We start from the raw sequence: 21,424 nt of genomic DNA on the forward strand, positions 1-21,424 counted from the left end.
TCTGCCAGCTTGTCTAGAATGGTCTCTCTAATAATTTTTTCCAAAAATCTTTCCAGGGATTGAGGTCAAGCTGATTGGCCTGTAGTTCCCCAGATCTACTTTCCTCCTTTTCTTGAAGATAGGCACCGCATTGGCCTTCTTCCAATCTTTGGGTACTTCACCTGAGTGCCACAACAGCTTGAATATCCTTGCCAGTGACTGGGCTATGATGCCTGCCAGCTCCTTAAGTACTCTGGGGTGCAGGCTGTCAGGACCAGGTGACTAGAAGGTGTCCAGCCTCTCAAGGTGTTCCTTTACAAGGTCTATACCGATGCTGCGTATAAATTCACCCTCAGCCTGGCCATCCCACATCATGTTAGGCAGGGGTGGGGGGTCCCTTTGGGCTGGTGAAAAACTGATGCAAAGTACCCATTAAGCAGGTTGGCTTTTTCCTGGGCGTCAACTGTCAGTTGTCTCATTTGGTTTAGCAGGGGTCCAGTGTTACCCTTGCTTTTCTTCTGACTCTGCACATATCTGAAGAAGAACTTTTTATGTCCTTGATACGTGTAGCCAGTTGGAGTTTGATTGCAGCCTTGGTATTCCTGGTTCACTCCCTACAGGTGCAGACCAGTGAAGAATACTCCTCCTTTATGATGATTCCTATTTTCCATCCTTTATAAGCCTTTTTAGACATAGGAGGTTCACGAGTTCCCTGCTGAGCCAAGGAAGTTGCTGTACCCTTTTGCTACCTTTCCTCCGAGATGGGATGGACATCCCCTGTACTTTCAGGATTGCTCCCTTAAGGAGCAACCACGCATCTTGGACTCCCCTCCCTTTCAAGTCATGGCTCATTAGGGCCTTGTCAACAAGCCTCCTGAGCTTGTCAAAGTCAGCTTTCCTAAAGTTGAGGACTTCTGCATTGCTGACTTTCCAGCTTTGTGATGGATAGTAAAAGTGGTCAACTCATGGTCCCTGTCTCCCAACTTTCCTTTGATTCTTAGGTCGCTGACTAGATCATCCCCCTTGGCCAGCAACAGGTCCAGCAGCACTTTACCTCTTGTCAGTCCAAAGACTTCTTGAGTCAGGTAGAGCTCATCCATGCACATGAGGAAGCTTTGTGACCGTTCAGATTTGGCTGAGTGCTCTTCCCATGAGATGTCTGGGTAGTTGAAGTCTCCCATGACAACCATGCACCAAGAGCATGCAGCTTCAGCTAGTTCCCTGGTGAATTCCTGGTCAAGCTCTTGTTCCTGATTAGGTCTGTAGTAGACCATTGTGTCCCCTGTGCCACGTTCCTCATGCATTTTAACTCAGAGGGTGTCCAGTCGCCCTCGTTTTCTAGGAAGTTATAATCTGCTCAAAAAAGCCATTGTGGTGGTTGCATAATTATTTTCTCCCTAGCTCCCATATAGCTAGTCACTTAAGCATATGCTTAAAATTAAGCATTTGCTTAAATGAATTGTTCAAGTTGGAGGCTCTCAGCATGATTTTAATATGAATGATACCCAGATCCGTCCTCTCAGCTGATGGGTTGCAATCCCCAGGAGTAGGAGGTCACAAAAGGACTGCTAACTGTTTTAAAACAAAGGAAGTACCAGTGCCTGCCCCTTACATACACTTCCCCTACATAGTCTGATATGTATTCTCCACCAAGCTTATGAAACACACACACCTAAATTAGACAGGCCTGACCTTGCTATCATTGATCCATTTTTTTTACTTTTACATTTATAGTAAATGTAATGGAGTCACAATTTTTCTTTTTTTTTATTTCACATTGTAGGTGGTTGAGAAACACAATTCCAGATGACTCCCTTAGCAAAGTCTGTTCATCTCATAACCTATTGAAAAAAAAATTCCTTTTTTAACAACCAGTTCTACAAGCTCAAGCAGTAATTTGAAAATTAGGAAGGTTTCTCTGTGCCATCCCCTCTAATGTTCTTCCTCATTTAAACAACTAGGTCCCCAGTTCACAGTCCAAACCAAAGCTGAGTATTAAGATCAAATTTGGTGTGATACTGCATCACAGGTCTTTACAAAGACTAAAGAAACATCACCCTATGCATTTTATTGATGAGTACCTTATTAACTTCACAAAACAGAGAATGCCCTTGGTTTAGCATGATCTACATTTAATAAAATGTTATTAACGTGCTACATAGATTTCCCTTAATTGAGATACTGGAACAAAATAATACACCGTGCAACAAAAAGCTATTGGTAGTCACCCAAGATAGGTGGAGAAACTTAAGAAAGAAGTGACTGAGTAAAGCTCAAAGGTTGGCTGCAGGCATGGTGTCTGAATGGACAGAGACAAATAGCATGTTTAGCCACAGTGGATTCTTGTGAGATAAATCATGCATGCTGTCCATTTGGTGACAGTGGACTTTTTTTCTAGCACATATCAAGCTCCAATTTGTGTCATTACTCTGCACTGGTATGGGCTACAAAAAAGCTGCAGCTGAAATGAACCATTACCTCCAAACCAGACTGCAGTGTGGGAGTGCAGGTTTTGCTAGACTGAAAAGGACAGTTCATTTTTGCTTTCTCTAAGCTGTGTTCCATTCCCTGCTTGGCTCATAACAGACAGGACAGGAAGAGTGGGAAGCAGTAATGTGAGAAGAAGACTGAAGTCTGGAGGGAAACTAGCTTGCGCATATGGCAGACTGGAGGAGGATGAAGAGGTAAGAAGGAAAAACATGCAAGAGATGTGAGGGAAAAGCAAGGAGAAGGAGAATACCATGCAACACAGTTTCTCATCAAACACTCTACAATGTCCCATGATTTCATGGACCTTCTGTGCCCAGCCCTCCAGTGTTAAGAGGTTATAACATAGTCCTCAGCTTCCTCTGTGACATTTATATCTTTCTATGCACATGTCAGATGCTTACAAAAAAGCCTTTTGCTTCTGGTAAAACCAACCACAAGAAGGGCAGGGAAAGATGTAGCAGTAGCAAAATGCAGAACCCACTACAGCCCTTAAAAAGTGCAACGACAAAAAACGAAAGTCTGGGTGCCCCAAAATAAACTGTCTGTGCATGAGGCTGTAATAACAAAAAGAGGAACTTTACACTAGCATCTGCTGCTCTGGAGTGGTACAAAAGCTATAACCAGAGCATATGGTCACGTGCAAGTCAGGAAAAGCAGCTAAAAGGCCATGCAAGTAATGAAAATAGTAAAAAATGAACGATGAAATTGTAAGGAACAAAGAAATGTTATGTAAATGAAGTCAGCTAAACAGTGTGCAGGGCTCAACTACCAATAAGCTACTGAGATGTAGGACAGTGTTAGAGGGAGTTTAGAGAATGGAGCCAGGAAAGGAACTGAGCAACAATGGTTTAATTCATGAGGGACCAAAATTCATATCCTGCCCAGCCCAGAGCAAGTACAAGGGCACATGTGGAAAGGTTCAAAGGTTACTGGTCATGTGCTAAAACCCATAGCTTTTCATTAAGAAAGGAGAGAAAAAGTTCCCAAATAGAATGATCAAGCCTGCCAACCTTCTGCTGTGCCATAGTCTGATGTTCTGCATGATTGCACGGATATTGTAAAAAGATGTATTTACTGTGACACCCAGACAGAGGGAGGGGAATCAGTCATTTTTACAGAAGTATAGAGATATTTACCACAAGTAAAGTTATTTACTTCTTTAGGACAGGGAAGGGCACTGGAAACAGCTGACAAAGCCTTAAATATACCTCACCAGGCATCAGGCCTTGGTACCTCAGGCTATGTCTAGTAGGGCTGTGCAAAGCTTCGGTAGCTGATTTGATTCGGAGGAGATTTGGCCTGATTCAGTGGCCAAATCTCCAAATCTGAATCGAATCGGGAGACCCATTAATCTCTCTGAATTGAATCGGAAGCCTCCGAATCGATTCAGAGAGATTCAGAGATTCGGTCATAGACTATACAAGCAGGCAGTGCTGGTGAGAACAGCTGAGGGAGCAGAAAGACGAGCCCTGGCTTGAGCCGGCAGCCCCAGGAGAAGCCACGGCTTGTTCAGCTGCTCCCCTGGCTGCCCTCCCCCTGCTGGGGCAAGGCAGGCAGTGCTGGCAGCCCCAGAAGCCATGGGGGTTGGAGGGAACGATTGAGGAAGCTGGGGAATGAGTGGGAGCTGGGGGACTGAACCAGGAGCTGGGAGGAATGATCAGGGGATGGGGGAACAAACAGAAGCATCCCCACAGCTCCCGGTTTGATTCCCCATCTCCTAGTTCAATTCCCCAGTTCCCAGTTCGATCCCCCACAGCTCCCTGATCAGTCCCCCCAGTCCCTGCAGCTTCTCCCAGGGCTGCCAACACTGTCTGCCTTGCCCCAGCAGGGGAACAGCCAGGGGAGTAGCCAAACGAGCTGTGGCTTGAGCCGGCAGCCCTGGGAGAAGCCACAGGGGGTGGGGGGAAATGATCAAAGAGATGGGGGAATGACTGGGAGCTGGGGGATGGAACCGGGAGCTGAGGGGAAGCCCCTGTTCATTTGCCCAGCCCCCGATCATTCTCTCCAGCTCCCAATTAGATTCCTGAGCTCCCAATTCGATCCCCCTGCTCCCCAAACATTCCCCCCAGCTCCTGTGGCTTCTCCTGAGGCTGCCAGCACTGCCTGCCTCACCCTGGCAGGAGGCAGCTGGGGGAGCAGCCAGATGAGCCACAGTTTCTCCTTGGCTGCCAGCTCAAGCTGGGGCTCATCCAGCTGCTCTCCCAGCTGCTCCCGCCAGCACTACCTGCCTGTATGGCCGAATAAGATTCAGTGCCAAACATCTTTGGATTCAGCCAAATTGAATCACTGTCCCTCCAAATCACCGAATCCAAATCTGAAGCGAATACTTGCCGCTTCACACAGGCCTAATGTCTACACTTGCCACCAGGACAGGTAGACAAGTGTAGCATGCGGCTAGCTCAGGTACCCACAACAGTGAAGCTACAGCACTGACTGCACAACCCCATACAGGAACCTGGGTAGATACTTGACAGCTGAAACCAATTGCCAGCTTGGGTATATCTACATATATTGCAATCATACCTCCAACCTACCCTGAATAGTGATTATGACACCTCTTTAGATTTATTCTAGCAGGCTCATGGTACATATGGCCTATGTTCAGCTCTCAGCAAGTTATTCTTCATTGTTCTGAATCTTGTATAATAATTTACAGCAGAGCAAAGACATCTCAAAGTGTGTATGAAAAAGTCCCATTTTGATTTGATACTGTTTTGTGGTTACTTTTCACTAGGGAAAATGGTCATATACTATGCAGGAATATTTTTCCACAAAAAATCCTATTATCTCTGATAGAACTTCTGCACACAGGGCTAGAATTTAGCCATAGTAAATTCTATTTTACCATTTAGCCATAGTAAATAGTAAGATCAAGATTCACTTATTAAACAATAAACTTGTTTTACCATAAGAACACAAATGTGTGTGTGTGTATACATATATATAAACAGATGTGTATACACATGCACACACACACAGAGCATATACTTCAGTGAATCATCTTTATTTCTCATTTTATTATTAGTGCAATTACAAACTGTTTTTTTTCTTCTGTTTGGCGTTATTCAAATTTGCGATAGTAACTTAACTTTTTCTGTTGTGTTTTCTGACACTTTATTTGCAACGCACTCCCTTGTTATTTTCTTTTTATCTGTATGACCTTAATAAAAACCATGAAAAAGATATGTTCCTTTATATGAAACAGCCAATATTATCTGGCTGTACCAGTAATAAAATTTGTTCCATAAAGTTGTACAGCCATTTAAGACATAGCAACACAACCATTATTTTAACATCAAGATCTAATATTCTGAAATGTAAATGTCCCGTACAACAAAAACATTACCCATAGTCAACTTTATAGTTTAGGAAATAGGTAGAATCAGAAAAACCAGTGAAACTGTTACATAATACAAAAGGAAAAAATTAGTCAAAAAGCCAGGCTACTGACATTGCCGGAAAGATCTAACAGATCAAAACTAAATTTAGTATTTCCATGCACGTTTATTTAATACAAAAATAGAAGGTAGGAATAAAAATAATAATCTGATTCAATTTATCTTTTCATTAATATAACTGTTTGTTATATCTGAAAACTCCTAAAGTGACATGAGTCAAGTTGAATATGCAGTACCTGCTCCTCTCTGAGTTGTTATACTCTGCCCACTCCCACACACACAGTATTTAAGACCACATACTTGGATACCCACCTCTAAAAACACTCTAGACAAGCTTATGCCAGACAGAAGCCTGACCCTATAGATGTTACACAGGAAATTTGCATTTTTAATACACAGAGGTCTGAGGTAGAGTTTAAGACCATTTTCCCACACTTTCAGGACTTCTATGATTGATAACAAAAGGCATACCTGATGTGCCAATATATAGATATTATGACCAACATCTTTTGGGGAAATACTGTCATCACCATTCTCCTCCTGATGGTCACACTCTAGACCTTGATTGTAAGCATTCTTCATTACATCCACCTTAGAAACAAATAAAAGCAAATGGACATGAACCTACTTAAATTCCATGAAAATTGTGTACTGTCTACAGATTACATTTGGACAGGTCTCCTGGAGTCCTATGAGCTACACTGAAAAGCACTTTTTGAATGAAGATTCAGAAGTTGTTTGGTTTATTCTTCTCTTAACCTTCACTGTTTTTTCTCTTCAGCAGTTTAAAACAGGTGGTGAAGTGTGCAGTATAATTGTTGCCTGGTGCTTGAAATGCTTATTTTGGGTGACATTGGTCTAGACACAGAAGATGCTTTATGTCACTTCAGAATGATGATCCAATAGTTAGGGCATTAGCTTGGGGTTCAAGAGAGACTCTATCTCAAGATTTCTGCATGATCCTGGAAAAGTTGCTTGCTGTCTCTGCACCTTGATTCCCCTTCTGTAAAATGGGCATAACAGCTCTTCCCTGCTATAAAGGGGCCAGTGAGGATAAGTACATTAAAGATTGTAAGATTCTCAGATACATCAGGCCACACAAGATGAGTGAGACCCTTTAATGGGGCTATGTGGAAGAGAAGAATTCCAAGCAGAGCAACTGCACTGGTTTTTCTAAACCTTGTTATGAGCCATTTAGAGGTCCTGCATTCTTTTCAGATGAGGTGATCTGGAAGGACCATCATGCCTGGTTGAGGCAGGATCAAGTCACTGGATCTGTGCTTATATATGGTAACATGGGCAATGATGAGCATTCCAGTTTAGTTTGCCAACCACCCTAAAAGGCCACTATCATTGTCCTGTGGCCTTAAGTTTAACTTGTACACCAAAAGGGCTTTGTACAAGCAGAGCCATTGTCTAAACTGTCTCTCACCACATTCTCATTAACAAGCTAAGGAAACATGAACTAGATGGAAATACTATAAGGTGAATACATAACTGATCAAATCATCCCTCTCAAGGAGCAGTCATCAAGTTTCAATGTCTAGTTGGGAGAAGGTATCAAGTGGGATTCTCCAAGGGTCCGTCCTGGGCCCAGTATTGTTTAAATATCTTCCTTAATGAGTTGGAATGATGGGATCAAGTGCACACTTTGTAAATTCAAAAAACAACAAACTGGTGTTACAGACGCACCAGAAAGTAGGGCTAGGAACCAGAATGACCTGAATAGGCTGGAGAAATGGTCTGCAACCAAGCAGATGAGATTTGACAAGTACAGAGTCCTGCACTTGGAACAGAATAACTGATGCACAAATACAGACTGGGAAATGACTGATTAGGCATCAGTACTGTAGAGGAGGACCTGGGGATTACAGTGGACCATAAAATGAATATGAACCAACTGTGTGCTCCTGCTGCTGCAGCAAAAAAACCCCACCACCACCAAAAAACCCAGACCAAGAACATGCTGGGTTGTATCAACAACAGTGTCACTTGCAAATCAAGGGAAGTAATTCTTCAGCACTGGTAAGACCTCACCTGGAGTACTGTGTCCAATTTTGGGCCCTATACTTCCAGAAGGATGTGGACAGCTTGGAAAGTGTCCAGCGCAGAGCAACAAAAATGAGAGGTAAGACTTATGAGAAAATGGTGAAAGAACCAGCATTATTTAGTCTGGAGAAGAGAAGCCAGAGGGGGGATTTGAAAACAGTCTTTAAATACTTGAAGGGCAATTACAGAGAGGATGGAGATGGGCTTCTTTCTATGGCAGTAGGGGACAGGACTAGGAGCAAGGCCTCAAGCTGCAGCAGGGGAAATTTATGTTGGAAATTGGGAGGAACTTTCTGACTATGAGAGAGATCAAGCACTGGAACAGGCTACCTAGAGAAACTGTGGAATCCCTATCCTTGAACGTTTTCAAGAGCAAGTTAGACAGACACTTGACTGCGATAATGTAGTCAGGGATGATCCTGCCTTAAGCTGAGGGCTGGACTAGATGACCTGATGAGGTCCCTTCCAGCTCTTGTTTCCTATGATCCTACGAACATACACACAGAGAGGATGAAATCCTGAAAACAATTAAACCAATGGCAACATTGTCATTAACTTCAAGGAGGGTCTTATTTAATTGGTAAATCCTTTTTTAAACACTCACTAGTGAGACATGTAGAGAAAAGCGTTCATGGGACAAAAGACAAAAAAAATCCAGACAGCAAAATCTGATATAAGGTCCTAACAATAATCATCAAGATCAAAATCAAATCATATGCTTCAGAGCATATGTCAATGGATCTGCAAGAGCCAGGAAATAATTCTCCTCACTATGGTCAACATTGCACAATTCTGGGATATTTTTTAATTTTGGTAACAACTTGTGCTAGAAGCAAGATACTAAATGGATCTAGTGCAAAATGGGAAACCCTTTGAAAAAAATCCTAGTCTATACACAATTCTATGAATTTCAAAATGGCAACACTCCCTTCCCCACAAAACTTTGGCATCAGTAAGGAAGCTACACAAATTCTGGGCCTTGTTAAAGGGTGTTTGTCAGCTGCATGTTTAAAGAAAGGTCACTGATGCTGCTGGCAATCCCTTGCTATATTGAGATATGTAATGTATGCCACTTACAACCTGTTTCTAGCCAGAAGCATGTTGCAACAAACTTACTAACTCTCCAAGGAGTTGAAGAGAAAAAAGAAAACCCAAGAGAAAGAAGGCTATGGATCAGGTAACAGATGTTGGAAGGGTCAGGGATTCCAAAGAAACAATTTTAGAAAGAAAAAAAATGAATCATTTCTTTGTTAGCTGTCCTCCAGCAATGCCATTCACGTATGATTCTCTCTACCTCCGCAGAGCCCCACCATATCAATGGACTTTGCCTAGGCAAAACAGTCTTAGCCTGTTTTCCAAGTCACCACAGCTAAAAGGTCAATTCTGGATGGGAATGGCAACTCACCCAAACTTGCAATCATTATTTAGAGTTATGGGAAATAATGCAAATATTATCTCTATTCAAAATTATACCAAGAAGTGTTCCAATATATATATTTATTTTTGGCCTGTGAGGCAAATATTTTTCTTCTTATTCAGTATTGTATAATGTGCATGTACTTCAGATACCTCCCAAACAAAGGATCCCTATGCTAATTAGCCCCCAACTCATAACTGGAGCTGGGTGTTCTTGTCATGTCTTGGGACCCTTTAAAAATTTATATAGGGCCACCAGGTCTCTAATTTCTCAGTGTACTTGAAGACAGTTAAGTGAAGTATGATCATTTACTTAGGAAATAATTACAGAAAACTGCTTGGAATGGATAAAAATAATGAAGTCATAAAGACTGAAATCATGCATACTTGATCCTTGAAAAGCCTTTTTTGTGAATTAGTACTAGCCTGATACAATGTGTTACTTTATAGTGCTAACACTCTTCAACTTAGATGCAAATCATTTAAAAATGTTTTGATAATAGGTTTATTTTAATTCAGCCAAAAAAATTATGAATATTCAAAATATTGTTACCAGTTCCCTTGGTCTCATGTTGAAAAGGATTCTTTCAGCATTCTCACTGTCATGCCTGCTTTCCATAATAGCCAGCAAAAGCTTGGAGGCATTGTCCTAGGAACACAAAACCAAGTTAATGCAAATTTAAAATCTATTTCACGGATTAACAATCCTTGCATTTGTTTTAATTGAGATTACTAGGACCACCTTTTTGGTGGACAAGATTTTAAATGGCTTTCATCTTTTGTTTTATGGATATATTTAATAGTTTCCCCCCAATTTAATGTCAGCATACTGCAAATCTAACTGTACAGAATATCACAAAAGAGGTATTTTAAATATTGAAAAGTATCTGACTGAACTACAACACTCTGGTCTATACTGTGCACAATAAATGATATTCTATGTCCTGTTTTTATTGCTTACCTAGCACTTTTTATAATGGTATTTTGTTAAAACAATTCACAGCAGAGGTAATTACAAATGGTATTATACAAAAGGTTTTGTCTATGATGCAGGTTCCCTTTCCTTTTTTTTCCTGGGCATTATTAGTTATTATCTCAAAGGCTATAAAATAAACTGGTTACATACATTCCATAATCTGAAAACTTTATTTGACAAGCAAGTATTCAGCATATTCTTGTATTCCTGGGGGAGTGTGGAAAGATATACTTTTTACTACTACTTGCTTTTCACTAGTATCTTACCCATAAATACCATATTTACTCAAGTCTAAGACAACCCTGAATTTAAGACACCTCTCCATAATTAGATCTGATTTATGGAAAAATTATAAATTTGTTATACTTGTCCAAGTATATAATCTAATTATCAGAGGTTTGTCTTTAATTCAGCCCCCTCCCACTGTTGCAGCAGGGAAAATGGCTGGGGTGGTTATGTGGCCCCCTTCCCCAACTTCTTCCCTCTGCATCCCCTTCCCCACCCCTTACTGTCAGACCCTGCTCAGGCTCTGTTCATTCCCCAAGTACGTGGAAGTGAGGGGCAAGCAGAGGCTAATTTGAAGCGAGGGACCAAAAAACTATGACTTTGAAAAAAAAAACAACATACCTGTCATAATTTGCATATATGCAAACTATTGTGGGTACTTATAAGACTTCATCCGTAATTGACGCATTTAACTATTTTTTGCAAACTGCTGCAAGTTTCAGCATAGGTTTTCCATAAACATACTTTTGAACAATACTTTTTTACCTACTTATACACAGTACAAACCATGTATGACATTAGTACAAAACCAAAAAGGCTCATGATTTATTATATATTTCATTGGGCTGGGGTCCAGCAGAGTCAACAGCATTTCAAACCATGGTGACCTCAGAACCCAGTACTGCTCAGTATGTGTGTATTTCAGATACCTCCCCAACATTGGATCGCTATGCTAATTAGCCCCAACTCATAATTGGACCTGGGTGTTCTTGTCACAAGTCCTAAGACCCTTCAAAAATGTATATACAGATGAGGTTTAGGGCCACCACAGTTTGAATTTGTGATTTACCATAAGTTGAAAAAGAGTCAGTGCTGAGGGGGACTGAGCAGAATGGGCAGTACATCTAATTTCAGTAGCTAATTTCAGTAGCACTTTTGCATGATTATTTTAAGATACATCGTGGCACCATATTATAAGTGAAACTGGTAGTATGCCTATTATTATGACCGTCTGGCCCTTCTTGATATAGGAACCTGTTTTCATTGACTTATAACTTTGCTAAATATTAAGTCCAGGCTGAAATTTCCCACTCTGGATAAAAATTTTTGAGAATGAGATAGAGGAAAATATGTTATTTTGCCCATGCTAAGTAATTCTGGTGACCTTTTCTTTGGGCAACTATGGAGCTAAGAAATGTATGTTTTAACTACAGGGCTTAAAATTCGGCAGGTTAGTGGCCCCAAGGACATTAGAGAGATTTATTTTGGCGTTTCACTTCACCTTCCATTTCGATGAAACAGTGTTTCATTTTGAGTTTCATTTCATTTTGAGAGCACTGTTCCATTCTGTTTCATCAAAATGGTTTCACTGTTTCAACCCTATATCAACATTTTGCCCATAGGCTATAATGGAGAAGCACAAAACTGCCTAAAACTTTGTCATTTCTTGCCTGATTCCAATGAAACTTGCAGGGATGATAGCCCCTTCTGAGGGCATGAAGCCTGCCATGTTTCACAGAAATAGGTGCAGGGATTTCTAGAAAACTGCATCTCAAGCTTCTGACAAGCAGGAGATGGGGAGCAGGAGCATGCTATGATCCAGCAGGCAGTTCAAGGGCCATGGAGATTTCTTAATACAGGCTTGTGTGTGCATGCATGCACAATGTTTATTGTAATATCCAAAACTTGTATTTTGCAACCTTAGGATTGCACAAAAAATGCACAAATTCTCCAAGGAATATTACATATAATAATATAACAATAATTAAATGTTATTAGTAGTTTTGCCATGAATGTCAATCTGAGCAAGACAGATGATTTAATAGTTTAGATCCAATTCTTGAATGGAAAATCAGGGCCGCAGTCTCAGTCTTTGATGTCACAACTTTTCTCATCAAACATATTCTATTCGAGTAATAACAAGTTATCTACAGAATTACACAAAATGGGCCCAGCTGATCTTTGAGGCAACCCCTACTGAAGATATGACAAATTACTTTTTCCTTTACATATTTGTTTACAAAATGGTGCTTTATAAATGTCTAGCACAATAATTAAATGTCAATCAAAACTGTACAGCAGTGGATGTAGCTCTTCAATTTTACATGAAGTGATTGGAATTTTGATTTCAGTGGAAATATTTTTGTGCTTAAAGATGTGCTTACTAGAGCTGTGTGAAGCTTTGGTCCCTGATTTGATTTGGTGGAGATTTGGCCTGATTCGGTAGTCAAATCTCTGAATCCGAATCAAATCAGAGGACCCTTTAATCTCTCTGAATCAAATCGGAACCCTCCAAATCAATTTGCAGAGATTTGGAAAGGTTTGGTGATTTGGATGCAGTCACAGCTTTAAATGTTTTTTCTACATACCTCTTGGTAGCAGGCGGCTCGGGAATGCTGTGATGCTGGGGGGCACAGAGTATCCCACAGAAGCGCGGGGTGCTCCCCAGCAAACCTGGAAGTGGACCAGGAGCACTTCCGGCCCACTTCCAGGTCTGCTGGGAAGCGTGCAGGGGGCCCCCCCACATCCCCCACAGCTTGGTGATTGGTGCCTCCTGGGTCTGGGGGAGGCACCCAGAGTCCCCCCACAGCCAATCACCAAGCTGAGTGGTGCAGGGGGGGGAGTCATGGGGGGGGGGCCTGTGCACTCCCCAGTATATCCAGAAGTGGACCCACACTCCTGTGGGATGCTCTGTGTGCCCCAGCATTACAGTGTCCACAAGCCGCGCTAGTACCTTGATGTAGGTAAAAAAAAATATTTAAAGTTGTGTCTGTGTCCGAATCGCTGATTCTCCAAATCAGCATTGAATCTTCAGATTCGGATTTGGCCGAATCGAGTCAGGGACAGTGATCTGAATTAAGGAATTGAATTGCTGTCCCTGATTTGGGCTGAATCCAAATCCGAATCGAATACAGCCCGCTTCACCCCCCCCCCCAGTGCTTACATGTTTTACTGGAAAGGGGTAAGGGGTGTGAATTGATTTCACAACATTATCACAGTTATTAAAATCCTTTTGATATAATTATAATAATATTATCAGACATGTCACCAGTATGATGTCATGTAGCCACAATGAACTATTTCTCTGTTACACTGGAGGTTTACACATCTACAATGGAAAATGATCATTCTGATGGCAGAAGAATGACAACAACAACAACAAAAAATCACTAGGTAATCTGTGCTCTACAAAGGAGGACAATGTCAAGCTAATCTAGGGATCTACACGTTTCCCTAAGGGATACAAACAAAACAAAAACACCGCCACTCACACACCTGCAAAGACACAAGTGCCTGTGCATGCACACAACTAAGGAGAAAATTAAAATACACGAATTTAACTTTGCTTTTGACAGTATTTGGCACTTTAATTGCAGGTCAGCTGATACATACTTTTTCTCCCGTTTGTACCATTTTTAGAGTCCAATATATAGAAATGCCTGCTTTGTTACACTACTTGAGGCGCACAGCATTTAACAGTCTAAGGATTTTTTTTATATCTGGGGTTTAGATACAAGTTTCTGTTGGACTGGGCTCTTAAAGAAAGATAACATTACATTCAAAGGCATGATGGAGGGAGCTGATTCACTGATATCCATGATGGTTTTGAGGTTGATTCACTGATTGTCCTGAGCAGAACTGAGTTAAATTTGCAATGTTTGTTTTCTAATGCTGCTCAGTATGTTTTGCTGTGGTAAGATTAAGTAAGTGTCAGCTTACCTAGAGCTCCTGCATAGGCATTTTTCCCTACAACTACTTAACTCTGGATAAGTAAATTAATGCTTACTATACCTTCAGCTGAAGCACTAGGTCCATACAGTATTTGCCAAGGGGGTTTATGTCATTCAGAATCAGTGCAATTATAATGTCAATTCCATTAGATTCATGGGTGGCAATGCATGTCTAGAAATAGGAGAGACACATATATGTAAGCACAAAACAAGGGTCCAGATTCAACCTGCGCTGTGAAACACTGAACCTCAGAGCCAATGCAAAGTGGCCCTAGAGCAAGCCTCAAGAGGATCACCATAGTGGAGGAGAAGACTTCAGTAGTGTAGAGCCAGCATATCACACTCCACCCACACCCTTTTGTCAGCGTAGAGTATAATTGGAGGAAAGGGAGCATGGCGAAGATACACCTGTTTTGGACCAACCATGCTAAATCACACCCTCTGGTAAGTGCAAGAGCTGCCCTCATATGCATTATCAAGTAGGGTGACCATCTGGGACAATGCGAAATCCGGGACACTGCCCCCCTTCCACTCCCTCAAATCAGCAGCACTGCTGCAGGCAGAGGCATGGGTGGGGGCAGGGGTGGAGCAGCATAGTACAACTCTGGTATTCAGGCAGCTAAGGGCCCATTGATCTTTACTTCACAGGTGTTAACAATCCTCTCCCTTTTTTAATGGTCATTCCACTAATCAAGCTAATCTACTTTAGGGCAATTTTGCTGTCTGCTAGGGCTTCCTATTTCACAGCTCATGCTGCTCCACTTCCCCGCCCTGTGCCTGGAACACTCATTTTAATTTTCACCACTCGACTGGGACTGGCTGTTCGAATTTGGGACTGTCCTTGGCCAAACCTATGGTCACCCTAATCATCAGCCACGCATAGAAAGTACAAAAAGTTTTCTTCAAATCAAACTGGCTATTTCTCTGAGTTATATTTCATGGTCTGTGCCTGAAAGTGAGGAACTAGGCCATGGTTCCTGAATTGTAGGTATATATAATGATAAATATATGCAAAAACTGCATGCAAAGCCTGCATTTATAGAAACAATATTTAACTTGCATATGCAGATAAATACTTGCATCTGCAACTGAGTATGTGATTGTATGATTTGACTTCACATAAGCAGTTTTTCTATATACCCTTATGGGTACACGTCTCTTCTTTTTCAATGGAGAGTCCAACATTTTTAACTACGGCCAAAATTTCTTTCTGAACATTTCACAACTACAATGCGGCCTTATTAAGCCATAACATTATCCAGCTAAACAACCTGTGGTATTTTTATATCAATTAAGATCATAGAGTAGGAAAGTTTTAAAAAAATGAAATGGAAATGACAGCATGGAAACTTGTCTCTGAAATACGCACAACTGCATCCTCAGCTGCTGAAAACAAGCATGACTCTGTTCCTCAGTTACTTCACAGCAGGCCATAGAAATTAAGATTAAATAATCATTTCTTTTCATTATCAGTTTTCTTTTGTGAACTCAGTCAAAAAGTTACCTTGAAAAGAGGCTCTCCCAAACCTTTTACAGCTTTGTAATTATCACTGTATTTTCAAATTGTCTGCCCCATGAAAGGATATACCTCAGAATTTTTAAGCAAATACAGTTATTTAAATTTCAGCCCATTTAAGACTTTTTAAATATTAACAAAAGGTGTTTGATTGCCTGCAGTGGAGAAAAAAGCATTTTGCTATTTCCTAAGATATATACTATGAAGTAACATAAATACTAATGTTAGATGCATCATCTAATATTTTACCATTGTTAGTGCCATAAACCATATTTTGTCTTTGTTATTCTGTCCGTAGCAAGTTTTTTCACTGCTACTCCAATATACAAATACTGTAACCATGTCTCTAAGATTAACATCATGTCAACACTGTATGTCTATGAGAAGTATGTCTATGAGAAGTCCTACTTATTTCAACAGGTCTACTCATGTAATTAAGTACACATGGTTAAGTACCTAAATTTGTGCTACTGAACAGAGTATACACTTTAAAGTAGTCCCTGAATATCTTATAGCAACATACACCTCATACTTGCCCAACCTTGAACATATTTCATAAAATCCCTGACTTCTGATTAAAGAATTATATTTCATTTCATTAGCCAGCTTCAAAAGGCTGGTTTTGCAAGTACAGCAGAACACTGAGTTACACTTCAGGCCAGTTATATGAAGTAAAGGCAGCACGTTCTAGAAACTTGTAGTCCAGACCAGCAGTTCTCAAACTTTTGCACCTATGCAAAGTCAAAAAATCTTGGTCCCACCAGTCGATGAGCGGGGAGGGGAGTGTGGGTGAAACTGGAAGTCCTACCAGTTAAGAAACCCTGGTCTAGAGCGCATTACTGCAAGAGAGAGTGCCACAGTGAGGAATCCTGTACTTTCTCTCAGGAACCCTGTACTACCTCCTAAATAGGAAGTAATATAAATGCTTTCATGGCATGCCTGGCATATTCTAATAAGTTTTTCTCTTCCAACATGTTCTTGGCATGGGCCCAGCATCACACTACCTCTGTTTCTGGAGACAGTGCATGCTCTAGTTCACTTAAGCATTCCCTAGCAGGGAACTGAGGAAGAGTATATACATCCCCTGACTGATCATAGTGGGGCCAGTATTTCACCCTGGCTACATCAGAGGAGATGAAACAAACCCTGGTTTTGAGGGAAGTATGTTCACAAGGGAGTGAGTCTACACATATATTAATGCGTCTTTGCTACAGGTCATTAAGTTTAGTAGCTCTAATATGAGGTACTACATAAATGTGCAGAAGCTAGTGTTACTGTGCAGGAGCAAAGGCACATGGTCTTTTTGTAACACTTAATGCACAGTAGACTAATCCCACTGCACATTAATGCATTAATAGGGTTTTTGCCTTGATGCATAAATATGCGGTACAATTAGTCTACTGCACATTAAACATCTCGTGTAGACGTGCACAGGGTTTCTCAATGCTTATAAAAAGACTTCAAATGTGCTGAAGCAAGCCATATTATGTGAAACAGGGTATAAAATGTTAAAAATAGGAAAGGCTTATGGTATGTATATAGATATTCAGATAAATTCTCTGTCAAGACAGGTTTATTTCAGCTACCTGATTTTCATGGCATGGACCTTGGCAATATTCAGTCAAACTCTCAAGAGTTTGGTTCACAAGCGCAACATTCCTCTCATTGATATATAGCCCCAGGAGGCCTAGTCCACCTGTTGTACTTCCACAAATACAATCTAAGAACTGGAGGGTCTCACAAACAAGGTTGTAATTTGTTTTATTGTTCTGATGTCTCAAAAAGTTCTGAAAAGAAAACAGAGGAATTTAAAGTCAAACAGACAGCCTTTGGCAAGCAACCACAGGTTATCTTAGATATTTTCTTCTCAAGGTGTCATTTGTCAGCACTGGATCCAGCCCAGCTTTCCAACCTCTCAACATTCAGACTATACATTCAATCTTAATGTCAGAATTTCCTGATTTTTTCATTACAGTTTACAATCTTCACATTGCATTGTTATTTTGGCATTAGCTTCCTTTCTTAAAGAGAAAACCATGTAAAAAACAAAAAATCCCATGTCAATGACAAGGAAGTCAATTGGTAGATTTTTAGATAAAACAAACAACACGTGTAGGCTCAGTATTTATTAATTCAGATCCCAGGTCTTACTGAATAAAAAATTTGAGAATTTTAAAACTATCGGTCTCTGAACATTGATTTGCCACCTAGCCCTTAATAAGATCTACGAAGTAGACTAAATTTGAAGAAAAGAGTAACTAAAAAAATTATACACTTTTAGTATAAGCAAACCATTACTGAAGAATGGCCGTTCAGTTACTGATGCATGAACATATAGTTTATGGCTCCTTAACTGTGCACTTGCACCAATGTGACCATGCCCAGCAGCAGCACATTCAAACATGCCACTCTGCTCTGCATTTGCTATGTTGCAACCAGAAGCAGTGTAACTACATCCATGTTGGCACTGGGGTGGGTAATAGGACATGCTACAAGGCAGTGCCAATTTTCCTACTCCTGGTACCAAGCAAGCAAGACTACATTGCTTCCTATCAGCAGGGGCCTAGTGCACACAGAACAGAAGATACTGGTCTTGAGCGTGCTAAGATTGAAACCTAGGCCTGGATATTGTTACATCTCAGCTCTGTGTTCTTGGGCAACCCTGGCACAGGATGCAGTCTGTCTGACTCGCAAAGGATTCACCCCCCCTCCCTCCCCTCCTCTACCTAAACAAAACTGATTAAGATGCAGTGAGAGACACACCTAAGACCATCAAGATAAGGGTGACAAGAGTGAACCAACTGCCCTAGGTCTCATTTACATCCGAGATGGAACCAGATGACCATTCATTTACATGAGAGATGGAGAACAGAAAGCCTGAAGCAGAGACTGCAGTGGATTCTGGGACCAGAGAAGCAAGGGAGCACTGCATGATGGGGAATCTGTGCTTCAAATGTTAATCAACCCATGTTCACACACACCCAGCTCAGCATTTATCAGACCAGTTCTAATCTGGATTTACTAAGGACTTTCCCCACCCCCCCAGACACACACACACAGCTCTAAGTGTAATAGGCATCTGGGGCCGTACATTCCCCGGTCCCACTATGGGAGGCCTATTTAAACTTGATTGACTAAAACTCGGTTGCTGGGTTAGGGAATGCTGAGGCAAGAGACCGAGTCAGAGGGGGTATGGGCAACATTTGAACAATGGTTAAGGGTTCATCACAGCATCCAGCCTGCTGGAGCCCTAATCCCAGGTGTTGTCATACTTTTCCGGAGACGACTGGTGGGAGTCCTCTCCACAAAAGGTTATGAACACCCCAATAATTGTCTTAAGTCTGTTAAAAGACTATAGTAAAATCTGGAAAAGTCATGCTAAGCTGAGGCTTGTGCACAACAAGTAAAAATCCAAAATCCTGATGCTGCAAGCTATTTATTGTTCCTGAAGAAACCATGAGATATCCCATCAGTATATCTGCCATCCATAGGAATCTCAAGCTGGCTCCCAAGTATTTGGGTTACTCCCTAATCTTAAATGTTTCCTGATTATCAATCAGTTTCTTGAGATGTTCCAAACCAGATAACCCCTTGTCAATAGAAAAGACAACGATTTACACTACTGAGGGTGCTTCGAAGCAGCTGAACTGAGGGTATAAAAATCTGTAAAAAGTGTGTGCGCTTCAAGAAGAAGAAGAAGAAGGAAAGGAGAAGGAGAGGAAAAGGAATGAAGAAGAAAACTCCTGTGCTGACACCATCCCCTGCTGTTCTTGGGACGCTGGAAGAACAGATCGTCTCTCTCTTCAAGGATTGTGCTAAGGACTGTGCCTGTCAGCTTTGCAGCCTGAGTACCTTGGACTAGGTGAGATCCCAGCGCTCGCTCTCTCTCTCTCTTCTCTCTAGGCATAAACTTCTGAACCTGAACTGTATTAGTTAAGCTTGAGCTAAGTTTCCCCAAATACTTAGTGAAACCAGGGTAGTATTGTCATTGTTGGTGTTTGTTTTTCTTTTGCATGTCTATTACTACTAGTACTATTATATATTTCATATGCTTAGCAATAAATAACTTTTATAGTCAAACTGGTAGTAATTGGGTATATTTTTCCTTCTCTGCTTCTCTTTCCTCCTGTGCTCTGCAGCAACGCTTCTTTTACCTAAGCTAAAGATCCCTGTGAAGCCCAAAATATTGTGGGGTCTGCTCATCAAGAGGCCAGAGATTGGGACGTGCTGAGTTTGAAACACATAAGGGGATCAGCCTGTACAGGCTGATTGACCCAGTCTGACTCAGACGTGCCCTTATGAACTGAATGCTGGCCCATGAGGGTGTCAGCTGGACACCCAGCCGGATTCAGAGGGATTCTGTTTACCTGTGTGCTTGTGTCTGACTGCAGTTTATTGTTGCTCTTATGAACTGATTCTTGGCATATGAGGGTGTCAGCCTGTCCATGCTGATCAGCCCAGCCAGGTCAGGCGTGTCACGTTAATTTGTGTGTGTTTCTGTGTATGACTGATTTGGTGACTGGAGGAACCCAGTCCCGTTGAGATTGAGTCCCGCAAGATAGCTCCATTGGGGGTGAGGGCTTGCAGAAGGGAGAGACACAGCTCCGTATAGTAACACAAGCAGCACATTGACAGAATCACCAAGACCCTAGAAACTATCCCTAATAAATGAGCACACCCCAAAGTAATGGGCAAATTTAGTAACAAAATGGAGACCAAACAAACAAACAAAAATCTATAAAATGCCATCTTTTACCACAGCATATTACTGTAGTGGAACATGAGTGGAGCCTGATTCTCATTTACACTGATGCCCATTTGCATCACCTTTGCAGGTAGAAACTGCTTTAAAATTCTGCATCAAGATAATCAGACTGAGCACATTTAGTTCTTGAAAATGACTGTCAAAAAAGAAATAACAAAGATTTTATACTTTTGGATCCAGAGAAAAACAGTTTTAGTCACTGAACGTGCAGTGGGATCCACAAGCATATGCCTTTCTTCCTCCACAGAGCACCAGTGATAGCTCTTGCCTTTGTATGATTAGTGTCATCTCAGTTCGACCCAAGTTTACCTGGAGCTCTCGGTTGTGGTTCTCACATAACAACTGAAGAAATCTCAGTATTGGCTGCATGATAGCAATAGCAGGACTCATCATCGCTTCATCAGCAGACTTTTCTTCTACATTTACAGGATCTGTTCCTGCACCCATAAGATCAACCTCTGGGTCCATTTCTCTCCTATACACAGAGTAAGCTTTGGATGTTGCACAGGATGCTTCTGTTAACTGGCCCTTCATACCTTCTTTGAGATGCAGTGTCATATCCCTTACTGGAAATAAAGAAGATAAATTCCATGTTTTCTGAAGATTTTTCCCCTTGTTCAAATAAACGAACAAACAAACAAACAATGGCTATAATAATAACTATGGCTGCATATAGACATTTGGGGAGGTTAGGGGGAGGTTAGATTGAGCTACAAACGACCACCTGATCTAACTTAGTTAGCCCAGGTGCAGACCTTATACCAGTTAGATGCATCTAAGTGTGAACTGTACAGAAGTTCAGGACAGTTAGATCAGTTTAAAAATGGCTGGCCCAATCTAAGTTAAGTGCATCTCTGAGGTAGTCTAACTTAGCTCAGG

The 21,424-nt window shown here is 41.3% G+C and overlaps 1 protein-coding gene across 5 annotated transcripts in view; it reads right to left on the minus strand.

Moving 5' to 3' along the window:
• ITPR2 (inositol 1,4,5-trisphosphate receptor type 2) overlaps positions 1-21,424 on the minus strand; it is a 425,347-nt gene that overhangs the window by 91,803 nt on the left and 312,120 nt on the right. For 4 of the 5 annotated variants that reach the window (XM_006270092.4, XM_014607327.3, XM_019498346.2 and 1 more), the window contains 5 exons: positions 20,855-21,111; positions 17,367-17,567; positions 14,326-14,436; positions 9,886-9,981; positions 6,339-6,458 (listed from right to left, as the gene is read on the minus strand). In XM_006270092.4, the coding sequence (XP_006270154.1) occupies positions 6,339-6,458; positions 9,886-9,981; positions 14,326-14,436; positions 17,367-17,567; positions 20,855-21,111 (785 nt within the window). The remainder of the gene's footprint in view (positions 1-6,338; positions 6,459-9,885; positions 9,982-14,325; positions 14,437-17,366; positions 17,568-20,854; positions 21,112-21,424) is intronic. The other variant, XM_019498344.2, reaches the window with a different exon arrangement.

Source organism: Alligator mississippiensis, chromosome 4, assembly GCF_030867095.1.
Source record: "Alligator mississippiensis isolate rAllMis1 chromosome 4, rAllMis1, whole genome shotgun sequence".
NCBI classification, from domain to species: Eukaryota; Metazoa; Chordata; order Crocodylia; family Alligatoridae; genus Alligator; species Alligator mississippiensis.